The 12,892-nt window shown below is 41.8% G+C and overlaps 1 protein-coding gene across 1 annotated transcript in view; it reads right to left on the bottom strand.

The window, feature by feature from the left end:
• Window positions 1–12,892, bottom strand: part of FNTB (farnesyltransferase, CAAX box, subunit beta) — a 79,105-nt gene that overhangs the window by 42,507 nt on the left and 23,706 nt on the right. The window contains exon 2 of the mRNA XM_069596812.1: window positions 2,868–2,932. Within this exon, the coding sequence (XP_069452913.1) occupies window positions 2,868–2,932 (65 nt within the window). The remainder of the gene's footprint in view (window positions 1–2,867; window positions 2,933–12,892) is intronic.

The raw sequence follows: 12,892 nt of genomic DNA, 5'->3' as shown, positions 1-12,892 counted from the left end.
CTGCAGTATATACAAATACTGAATCATTACACTGCACACCTGCAATGAATATAATGTTAGGTCAGTTATACCTCAATAAAAAAAACTGGCACAAGAAACCTCTGAGGATTTTCAGCTGAGAAAAAAATAACTACAATCATGGCTTTAGAAAAATTATCCGATCCCACTAGGTACTCGGTACGTATTTACAAACTGGACTGATGAAAACACTTAGGTGGGAAGATAGATGAAGCAGGAAGACGGGGTAAGACACTGTTAAGAATCAGCCAGGGGGTGGTGGGGTGGGAGCTAGGCTCAAGAGGGAGGGGACATATGTATGCCTATGTCTGACTCACACTGGTTTGTTACTAAAGCTAATATACAATACATGGAAGAAAGTAAATCCGTAAGCATGTGAACAGTGAGAATGACTAACCAGAGGGAAGGAAAAATTAACTTTTATGGGAAAGCAGGACGCTGATAAACAAAACTGTTCAAAGCATGGTCCAAAGCCTTCTTGGGATGGACCACCTCACTCCAGAGAAGATGCATGTTTCACAGTCTGAGAGCAAGGAAAACCATTTCTGGGATGAGGAAAAAATGGCAGGATGTAACAACATTCAGCTTCAGCCTTGAATTTCAGCCAAATCTTCTACTTGGCAGTGGCTCTGAAAGGCTGAATAGATGGATGCCTTCTCAGAATCATCCCTGACATCCCTGGGCCAGGGCATGGCCAGTGGTCTCAGGAGTATGTGTGTGTTTCTATCACATCCAATCACCATCATGACCTCAGAGACACAAACAAGCTGTGTCACCTAGATTAATCGCTAACATCTGAATATTCACTGTAGCTAACAAGGAAGGTTTATTCCTGCAATATAATATCAAAATTTTTAAATTTGACTGATGAAATGTTAAATATTATAACTGTGACAGTAATTTAAAATGCTGATTAAATTTTCATATCTCTTCTTATGTCCCAGAAATTCATTCTATGGTGAAGATGTTCGGCCCCAGCCTTATATTGATAAGCTGATTTACATTCTGTTATTCACCCACAATGTGTAATGTCTCTATATTAATTAGCATGCTGTGACATAAGATGCTATTTAGCATCCTTTAAAACACTCATTTTCATAGGCAACAATGATAAAATGGGAAATGTCAGATTCCTGAAATAAATCCAGAGCCCTAATGTATTCTATTTCCACGAAGGAGGAACACTTTTTGTTTTCTACCCACATCTTACCTAAAGACCTATGAATCAAGGGACTTCCCTCCTTTACTGTCCTCTACTACCACTCCCCAAACACAGCTTCTCAGATTATAACCTCCCAATCTCCCTCCCATCTCAGTAAGGATAAAAGGAAAGCCCAAGGCCTCTACTCTTATGGTGGGTGACAAGGGAATGTCAAATGATCAAAGGTCCTCTGCAAACACAGAAGACATATGTCCACAGTGGACAGAGACTCAGAGAACAACAGGTGAGTCATCCCAGTGCAACTCTAACCACAAACCCCTCCTGAAGCCACCATGCCCCACAGCATTACCAAGTCCCACCACCTCCGGGAAAACAGCCTGTACTGGCCAGAGGGCTCCTTCTCCCTGAGCTGTTTACATAAACAGTGCCATTTGCTAAGCTCCAGCTGCCACTCATGACAAGAGCCATAATTCATTTTCTGAGGTCGGGGCTTTGGGTTAATGCAGAGATTTAGGTTAGCAGTTTGGAAAAAGACTTCTCTGCTTAGCTGATGCTTTCCTTCCCCAAGGAAGGAAGTTGAAGAGAATTTTACCACCTGGCTTTCCCTTTTTCTGACTCTTTTTCTATCTTGGCGAATCAGAGTTTTCTAGCTAAACTTCTTTTTTAGGGAAATAGGGACAAAAAACAAAGACACAAAGTTAACTGAGGCTAGAAATATTTGTAATGCTCCAGTAAGTAAAAGTACCCAGAGACTGACTTGCCCAGGAGTCAGCGTGTGAGGAGGCGTCAGGAAGTTGGGAGACGTGAACAAAATCGGGCCAGATTTTAGACCCATAAGCTTCCCACCCAGAGAGAACCAGCCAGTGGCCCAACTACTCTATGTTCAGAGATTGTCTAGGAAAAGTACTGTAACATCAATATAAAACGATGAGCAAACACAACTTGAACTACTGATGAGGAAAGATCGCACAGGGTGATTTCAGAGAAGCAATCTGTGATTACAAGAGAAACGCCCTTATGAAATTCTAGTGTGATACATTACAAAACTGGGGGGAAAAAAGAGAAAATGAAGGTTCAAATTGATAAGTTTCTGTTTATAATCCCCCTTTTGGAATTTCTGCCTCAAAAGAGCCTAGAAGGCTTCAATTTGCTAAGCACCAAGGAAAACAAAAGGCATTGTCTTTCTCACTTAAAGTGTGGCCCCGAGAATCTGCTGCACAGCCACCAACAAGGGCCAGGCTAGGAGAGGCTCAAATACCCCACATTTCCCCAGTCAAGTCATAATATGCACTAAAGGAATCCATCCTTTGCCATCCCCCTGACTCTACATCTGTTTCAAAGTGTTACGTGAAAGAGAAAACTTGAGAGTTCTGAACGCCAGTGCAGCGGGTCAGAACTAAGCTACAGGATCACAAACTTTTTCTCTCTCTCCATCTTCAGAGCTCAGAGTTCAGGCCCTGAGGGGGATCCCCATGTAACACCTGATGGCCCAGCTCAAGCGCACAACTCCTCCAGTCGGTATTTTAATAGTGGCAGAAGCTGGCGTCAGGAGCATCTTCAGGGAGCCACAAGGAGAGGAAACACCAGCCTCATAGCTATAACACCCCAAGGTTGGACAAGCTCAAGGAGGAGAGAAGAAAGGCTCCCACAGGAGATGGTATTTCCCAGATCCACTCAGACAGCTTACCTTGGTACAAGGTGGTTGAACTTGTAAGAACTGAAGACCTCTTGGATCTTTTCTTCTACTTTTGCCTGGTAAGGATGTAGCAGATGGGAGAGAGAAAACAAAAGCAGGTAAGACTTTCATCAACTTTTTGTTCCTCTTGCCACAAATGCCTACTGGCTAGAGTTCCTTGGTGTGGCTTTGAGCCTAACAGCATGATATGACTGCATGCAGGAGCTCTGCAGGATGACAGGTGTGGGACAAGGACAGAAAGAATGATCTGAACCACGTTAACATCACAACCCACTTCTCCAGTAAACTAATCCATAATATCCAAACTAATGGCGGTTCTGTGGTTTGGCATCCCGACACCAGCTACTCGGAGATAAAGACAGATCCCCTTTGCTTGAAAGATCTGTTTTTGCCTGCTCTATGAAGTTGCCTAGGTGTTCGTTAACTGGTCATTCTCAAATACTCAATTTCTGCCAAGGGTCCTCCTTCTTACTGTCAGATTTAATAATTTAAATACAGATTGAACAGTATTAAAATTCCTGAAGGGAATTACAAGAATATCGATCGTGGAGACACCAAAGAAACAGCACATCTGGTCATTAGACCTGTGTCACACAGCAACTCCACAGTCCCATAAAACGGAGAATCTCAGAAAGTCAAGTCACAAAGGAAATGAGATGACCACTCTCCTATGAGGACCACAGCATGATGTAAGGAAAGAGCATAGTAGTGCCAGAAGGGACTGATCAGCAGGACACAGGGTTTCACCTTCCCAGCCATCCTTGCTTTGTGAGGCCAGTCCTTGCTGAGATTACAAGATACGGAATAATGTCCTCTCGCGGCTGTTGTTCAGTTTCTAAGTCGTGTCCGACTCTTTGCGACCCCAAGGACTGCAGCACACCAGGTTTTCCTGTCCTTCACTGTCTCCCACAGTTTGCTCAAATTCATGTCCACTGAGTCAGTGATGCTATCTAACCATCTTGGGAAATATGAAAAATGCATTATTTAATATTTCTGAAACACCCACTGAAGTTAGAGCTTCTAGCTCCTTTGACAAGTGTGCAAGAATCAAGATGAGGGGAGCAATGATGTGTATCAGCTAAAACGGCAGCCAATCTAAAATTCATTTATATTCGGTTTCAGGATATGCTTTGGTATTTGCCTTTGAACATGAGTTTGAGGGATTGTCTGGCTAAGAATTTACAATACTTCGAAAAACAGACTGAAGTCACTGCGAGATTGTCTCACGAGGAGTAAGAAAGTTGTCCCAGACTCCTCAGGATTCTTTCTCCCTGCCAGACACTGATATGGGACTAATGCAAAGCAGCAGACTCGGCGGAACACAGACTGTATGGCCAGTCATGCCTTCCCAGGTATACGCTGAACAAGATTTTAAAAAAAGAAAGAAACATATGTCAGGAAGATCATTACATACAAAGATTTGTGTACTATATACTGGGGGGTTGTTGTTTTGTTTTTTTAATAATATACTGTTATAGTGCAAGTGAACTGATGAATTTTGAATAAAACAAAAAGCAAGTAGGAGGAAAACTCACTTCCTGTACCTAAACACAAATCAATTCACATCCATATGACTTAATAATATTCAGAGGCTAATAGATGAGCATTCTAACTGACACTTAAGACCCCCAGGAGGCGAAGCTTCCAGCCAAGAACTTCTTAGGGAAGTCCCACCATCAGTCACCATTTGGGCAACATAAGCAGCCAGGAACCAGGTGATGAAAACCAAGGTTTATTTCTAAAGTAAGACACCTGACAGAAACACAGGTATGTCATACCTGCAAAGAAGAAATTGCTTAAACCATTCCCAACAGAGTCTCATTTCTCTTCTGGTTTCCTAATCACTCCTCTTCAGAATGAACAAGTGATAGTCCAATGAAGTTAGTAACTGACTTGTGTCTGAAAATATACATTATAAATTTTAATAAATACAAGAGTATTTCAGATCAGCTGTTCATGATAATGAACAAATAATTCACTTTATTTTCTCTTAAGAATGGGTACGTTTTTCCAACAGTTTTATCAAGATATAACTCACATACCATTCAATGTACCCATTTAAAGTGTATCATTCAGAGCTTTTTACTATGTTCACAGAGCTGCATATCATCACCATAATCAATTTTAGAACACTTTCACTACTCCAAAAAGAAACCCTGCACCCCTAAGCAATCACCCTCAATCCTTCCAGCCCCTGTCAATCACTAATCTACTTTCTTTCACAATCCATTTAGCTATTCCGAGTATTTTATATAAATGGAATCAGTTGATGAGCATTTAGGTTGCTTCTACTTTTTGGCTATTATGAATAATACTGCTATGAATATTCTTGTCCAAGTTTTTGGATGGATATATGTTTTTGTATGTGTATACCTAGTGAAACTTCCCAGGTGGCGCTAGTGGTAAAGAACCTCCCTGCCAATGCAGGAGACATAAGAGATATGCATTCAGTCCCTGGGATGGGAATATCCCCTGGAGTATGAACTGGAAACCCACTGCAGTATTCTTGCCTGGAGAATCCCATGGACAGAGGAGCCTGGTGGGCCATAGTCCATAGGGTCACAAAAAGTCAGACACAACTGAAGTGACTTAGCACGCACGCATGCATGAAACTGAGAAGGACCCTTTGAGCCTCCTGGGCACAGGAGCCTTTCTCTGCCAGCACCCTTTACCCATTCCTTGTTTGTAGGGAACAGACACCAGCCTCCACGATCTTCCCTGATTTCCAAAGGGCAGATTCAAACAGTTGCTAATCAGGGAAAGGAGGGAATGCGGAGATAAGGGAGTGTTAGCCAGGAAAGGATGGTGCAGCCTGGGACAGGGTCCTGGTGCTGTCTCAGTTCAGTCCAGTTCAGTCACTCAGTCATGTCCGACTCTTTGCAACCCCATGAACTGCAGCATGCCAGCCTTCCCTGGCCTTCACCAACTCCTGAAGCTTGCTCAAACTTATGTCAATTGAGTTGGTGATGCCATCCAACCATCTCGTCTTCTGTCATCCCCTTCTTCTCCTGCCTTCAATCTTTCCCAGCATCAGGGTCTTTAACATGAGCTAGTTCTTCACATCAGGGGGCCAAAGGATTGGAGTTTCAGCTTTAGCATCAATCCTTTCAATGAATATTCAGGATTAATTTCCTTTAGGATTCACTGATCTCCTAGCTGAGAAAAGAAGAGAAGCTAAAGCCAAAGGAGAAAACGAAAGATATACCCATCTGAATGCAGAATTCCAAAGAACAGCAAAGAGAGATAAGAAAGCCTTCCTCAGTGATCAATGCAAAGAAATAGAGGAAAACAACAGGATGGAAAAGACTAGAGATCTCTTCAAGAAAATTAGAGATACCAAGAAAACATGTCATGCAAAGATGGGCACAATAAAGGACAGGAACAGTATGGACCTAACAGAAGCAGAAGACATTAAGAAAAGGTGGCAAGAACACACAGAAGAACTATACAAAAAAGATCTTCATAACCCAGATAACTATGATGGTGTGATCACTCACCTAGAGCCAGACATCTTGGAGTCTGAAGTGAAGTGGGCCTTAGGAAGCATCACTATGAACAAAGCTAGTGGAGGTAATGGAATTCCAGCTGAGCTATTTCAAATCCTAAAACATGATGCTGTGAAACCCCTGCACTCAATATGTCAGCAAATCTGGAAAACTCAGCAGTGGCCACAGAACTGGAAAAGGTCAGTTTTCATTCCAATCCCAAAGAAAGGCAATGCCAAAGAACGCTCAAACTACCGCACAGTTGTACTCATCCCACACACCAGCAAAGTAATGCTCAAAATTCTCCAAGCTGTCTTCAACAGTACATGAACTGAGAACTTCCAGATGTTCAAGCTGGATTTAGAAAAGGCAGAGGAACCAGAGATCAAATTGCCAACATTTGTTGGATCATAGAAAAAGCAAGAGAGTTCAGAAAAACATCTACCTCTGCTTTACTGACTATACCAAAGCCTTTGACTGTGTGGATCACAACAAATTGTGGAAAATTCTTGAAGAGATGGGAATACCAGACCACCTTACCTGCCTCCTAAGAAATCTGTATGCATGTCAAGAAGCAACAGTTAGAACTGGACATGGACCAACAGACTGGTTCCAAATAGGGAAAGGAGTAGGTCAAGGCTGTATATCGTCACCCTTCTTTTTTAACATACACAGAGCACATCATGCAAAATGCCGGCCTGGATGAAGCACAAGCTGGAATCAAGACTGCCAGGAGAAATATCAATAACCTCAGATATGCAGATGACACCTCCCTTATGGCAGAAAGCAAAGAGGAACTGAAGAGTCTCTTGATGAAAATGAAAAAGGAGAGTGAAACGGCTGGCTTAAAACTCCACATTCAAAAAACTAAGATCATGGCATCCAGTCCCATCACTTCATAGCAAATAGATGGGGAAACAATGGAAACAGTCAGAGACTTTATTTTCTTGGCTCCAAAATCCCTACAGAAGGTGACTGCAGCCATGAAATTAAAAGACACTTGCTCCTTGGAAGAAAAGCTATGACCAACCTAGACAGCATATTCAAAAGCAGAGACATTACTTTGCCAACCAAGGTCCATCTAGTCAAAGCTACGGTTTTTCCAGTAGTCATGTATGGATGTGAGGGTTGGACTATAAAGAAAGCTGAGTGCCAAAGAACTGATGTTTTGAACTGTGATATTGGAGAAGACTCTTAAGAGTCCCTTGAACTGCAAGGAGATCAAACCAGTCAATCCTAAAGGAAATCAGTCCTGAAATTGGAAGGACTGATGCTGAAGCTGAAACTCCAATCCTTTGGCCACCTGATGTGAAGAACTGACTCATCTGAAAGACCCTGATGCTGGGAAAGATTGAAGGCAGGAGGAGAAGGGGACAACAGAGGATGAGATGGTTGGATGGCATCACTGACTCAATGCACATGAGTTTGAGCAAGCTCCAGGAGTTGGTGATGGACAGGGCAATCCATGGGGTCTCAAAGAGTCAGATATGACTGAGATACTGAACTGAACTGAACCAATCTCCTTGCTGTCCAAGGGACTCTCAAGAGTCTTCTCCAATACAATTTAAAAGCATCAGTTCTTTGGCACTCAATCTTTATGGCCCAACTCTCATATCCATACCTGACTTCTGGGAAAACCATAGCTTTGACTATATGGACCTTTGTCAGCAATGTGATGTTTCTGCTTTTTACTACACTTTCCAGGTTTGTCATAGCTTTTCCAAGGATTAAGCGTCTTTTAATTCATGGCCGCAGTCACCCCATGAGCCACAGTGATTTTGGAGCTCAAGAAAATAAAATCTGTTTCCACTTTTTCCCCATCTATTTGCCATGAAGTGATGGCACCAGATGCCATGATCTTTTGAATGTTGAGTTTTAAGCCAGCTTTTTCACCCCCTTCTTTCACCCTCCTCAAGTGGCTCTTTAGCCCCTCTTCACTAGCTGCCATTAGAGTGTTATCATCTGCATTTCTGAGGTTGCTGATATTTGTCCCAGCAAACTTGATTCCAGCTTGTAATTCATCCAGCCCAGTATTGTTTTCTACTTCACCCAAAACTCTGCCTCTGAGATTTGATTTGGCCCTAGTGCCCAGAGGCCGAGTTCTGGGCATCACTAGGAGTGAAACTGCTGGATCGTATATTAATGTGTAATCATTTGAGGAACTGCCAGACTTTTCCACAGCAGTCATACCATTTTATATTCCCATCAGCAGCATATGAGAGTCCCAGTTTCTTCATATCCTCAGCAACATGCTATTATGTGTTTTTATCATAGCCATCCTAGTGTTTCTGAAGCAGTAAGTCACTATAGTTTTGAATGCCTTTCCCTGATGGCTAATGATATTAAGCATCTTTTCACAGGTTTATTGGACACTTGTAGATATTAGTTGGAGAAATGTCTATTCAGATCTTTCTTCATTTTTTAAACTGGGTTATTTGTCTTTTGTCAATGAACTGTAATAAATCTTTATGTATTCTAGATACAAGTTCCCTATCCTACTCCCATTCTGTGGGTTGTTTTTAGGAACTGGTGTATTTTTTAAGAGAAAACAATCCAATCACTTCAAAGCACAAAGTATGATTTTCAGAGTACAACTTTCAAAATAGTACTAGCAATAAGCCTACAGTTTTTTAAACAAATAGTAGTGGACTGATACAGAAACTAAAAACTAGTCATCTGAGGATGAGAAAATGAAAGTAATCGCCAAAGCATGCAACATCCCTTTCTGCTTCCCCTTCTCCGCATGTCATCTGCCACTGTTATATAAATCTGAGTAATTTGGTCACTGAGAAGACATAAGCATTCTTTCAATGTTCTGATTTGCATAGCAGAAGGAAAGGAAAAAAGCTAGTTGTATATAAAACAATTACCATAGCAGGCCTGAGACTGCTATCCTTAGGAAGGCCTCCTTGAAAGATAGATCCTCGCTGGAGTCTGGGAGCCTAGACCATGCCAGGGTTCCCACCATTCCCAGCATTGACAAGACTGGCTCACTGAGCCTAAACTGTATCAGCAAGGTAGTTTATGCTGAGTAGCTACTTTCCTTCTGGGAGCCTGGAATTATTCTAAAAAGAGGGTGCTGGTTTTAGTGACCAGGCACACTAAAAACCATGAGCAACAAGTCTCTAATGGGCTTCCCTGGCAGTTCTGCATGTGCGGTCACAGTTTGATACCGGAGAAATTAAACTCCTTCTCTGTGACTCCACTGGGAGAGGACTCTTGGAAACTTGTCCTAGTTTCCTGCAGACTTCGTCCCATGAGCCTTCTCCCTTGGCTGATTTGCTTTCTAGCCTTTTGCTATAATAAATCATCACCTTGAGTACAGCTATATTCTGACTACTCTGAATCTTTGTGTAAGCAGAAAAGGTAGAGGTCCCCAGAGAAAGAAAATCAGACATGATTTTCCTGACATAAGAGAAGCCATTTTTGGCCTAAGCCAAAGTCATTCTGGGACCTAAGCCTGGCCACAATGCTTGCCCGTGAACAGGTCTTAGTAATCAATGATCTTAAGAGACCAAAGAATGCAGAAATTATCAGGCAAGAAAAATAACAGTAGCAAAGATAACACATCAGTTGGGAAAATTCCTAGTTCTCTTTTAATGGAAAAGAGTAGCTCGAGGCCTCAACCACCAGATCTACTGAAACCAAAGGCTGACCATGCTGACCTTTACTGATCCTTCTGACTTTAATCAACTAAAGCTTGGACTCAAGCCTAATCGTGAATATTCATGTACCCTAGCTTAAAACTTTTCCAGCTTTGCTGTTAAGGGAGATACTGCCTTGGGAAAGATTCCCCAGTGTCCTCCCTATTTTTATTAATAAATATTTCCTGCTTCCAATCTTTGATTTGGCTGTGTCTTTTGGCTCAACATCCACCAAGAGGGAAACCCAGTTTTCAGTAACATTAGTAGTGCTCAAAATCCTCCAAGCCAGGCTTCAACAATTCGTGAACTGTGAACTTCCAGATGTTCAAGCTGGTTGTAGAAAAGGCAGAGGAACCAGAGACAAAATTGCCAACATCTGCTGGATCATTGAAAAAGCAAGAGAGTTCCAGAAAAACATCTATTTCTTCTTTAGTGAATATGCCAAAGCATTTGACTGTGTGGATCACAACAAACTGTGGAAAATTCTGAAAGAGATGGGAATACCAGACCACCTGACTTACCTCATGAGAAATCTGTATACAGGTCAGGAAGCGACAGTTAGAACTGGACATGGAACAACAGACTGGTTCCAAATAGGGAAAGGAGTACGTCAAGGCTGTATATTGTCACCCTGCTTATTTAACTTCTATGCAGAGTACATCATGAGAAACACTGGGCTGGGTGAAGCACAAGCTGGAATCAAGATTGCCGAGAGAAATATCAATAACCTCAGATATGCAGATGACACCACCCTTATGGCAGAAAGTGAAGAACTAAAGAGCCTCTTGATGAAAGTGAAAGAGGAGAGTGAAAAAGTTGGCTTAAAGCTCACCATTCAGAAAACTAAGATCATGGCATCCAGTCCCATCACTTCATGGCAAATAGATGGGGAAACAGTGGCAGGCTTTATTTTTGGGGCTCCAAAATCCCTACAGATGGTGATTGCAGCCATGAAATTAAAAGATGCTTACTCCTTGGAAGGAATGTTATGATCAACCTAGACAGCATATTAAAAAGCAGAGACATTACTTTGCCAACAAAGCTCCCTCTAGTCAAAGCTATGGTTTTTCCAGTAGTCATGTATGGATGTGAGAGTTGGACTATAAAGAAAGCGGAGCACCAAAGAATGATGCTTTTGAACTGTAATGTTGGAGAAGACTCTTGAGAGTCCCTTGGACTGCAAGGAGATCCAATCCAAAAGGAAATCAGTCCTGAATATTCACTGGAAGGACTGATGTTGAAGCTGAAACTCCAATACTTTGGCCACCTGGTGCGAAGAGCTGACTCGTTTGAAAAGACCCTGATGCTAGGAAAGATTGAAGGCAGGAGGAGAAGGGGACAACAGAGGATGAGATGGTTGGATGGCATCACTGACTCAATGGACATGAGTTTGAATAAACTCTGGGAGTTGGTGATGGACAGGGAGGCCTGGTGTGCTGCAGTCCATAGGGTCGCAAAGAGTTGGACACGACTGAGTGACTGAACCGAACTGAACTGAACTAGTAGTGAATCAGTGAATCTAAGAGTGGTCTTGGGGGCCTCCAAACATTAGTAAAATTAGAAATTTAGCCTTTGGGACAGAATTAAGAAAAGCAGTCACAACTGCATAGTGTCTATAAAACAAGAATTATAATTAAAACTCCTTTTTAAAATTTTATCAAAATTCTCACTTTAAATATAGGAGAATTGAGGGTAACTATTTAAAAAGAAAGTTACCTAAATCATGAAGAACTCTAACACTGTATAGCTCTCAAGTCAGAATTAGGAAGGAAGGGAGTAAGAAAGAAAGGAAGGAAGGTTCAGCTTCAATATAGAGATGCTAAAGCATGTCCCCTTTCCCTGGCCTTTCATTTTATCTTGAATTTTATCTTGAATTTCCATGTCTCCTTTTTATCTCAAAGCAAGAGACTATTCTGTTCTAGTTAATCTCTCCTTTCGGCAGCTAGGCAAGGCAGCTACCAACTGGCTACAACACAAAAGGTATTAACAGCCCTACAGTAAAAGATAGTTTTCTCTTGTGTAAACAGCAAAAAGCCCATAGGTTCATTTTCCTTGAGGGCAAAGGACACAGTTTGTGACCATGTTAATGAAAGTGATTTGGCTCTCTTCAGAGGAGGATGACATCGGAAAGCATCTGTTTCAGAAACACTGCTACATGAAATGTTACAAGAAAGGTCATCAGGATTAGTCATAAGAAAATTCAATTCCCAAAGGATTAGCTCTTCAAAAATTTTAAACAACCTGAAATAAAGCATCTTTGATTGGCTCCAGATTCAAAACATACCAGAAAGCTATAAAAAGAATCTTAAGAAATTGGGGAAACTGAAAAACAAATGTGAATATTAGACGGTATTAAAGACTTCTTTTTAATCTTCTTGGAGTTCAGTTGCTGAGTTGTGTCCAACTCTTTGCGACCCCATGGACTGCAGCACACCAGGCCTCCCTATCCATCACCAACTCCCGGAGTTTACTCAAACTCATGTCCCCTTCTTCTCTCACCTTCAATCTTTCCCAGCATCAGGGTCTTTTCAAATGAGTCAGCTCTTCGCATCAGGTGACAAAAGTATTGGAGCTTCAGCTACAAATCAGTCCTTCCAACAAATATTCAGGACTGATTTCCCTTAGGATGGATTGGTTTGATCTCCTTGCAGTCCAAGGGACTCTCAAGAGTCTTCTCCAACATCACAGTTCAAAAGCATCAATTCTTTGGAAAAACGATAGTTTTGACTAGACAGACTTTTGTTGGCAAAGTAATGTCTCTGCTTTTGAATATGCTGTCTAGGTTGGTCATAGGTTATCTTCCAAGGAGCAAGTGTCTTTTAATTTCATGGCTGCAATCACCATCTGTAGGGATTTTGGAGCCCAAGAAAATAAAGTCTCTCACTGT

The sequence above is a fragment of the Ovis canadensis genome, chromosome 7 (assembly GCF_042477335.2).
Source record: "Ovis canadensis isolate MfBH-ARS-UI-01 breed Bighorn chromosome 7, ARS-UI_OviCan_v2, whole genome shotgun sequence".
NCBI lineage: Eukaryota > Metazoa > Chordata > Mammalia > Artiodactyla > Bovidae > Ovis > Ovis canadensis.
Note: the sequence above shows the minus strand (reverse complement) of the source record. Positions and strands in the feature narration are given on the sequence as shown.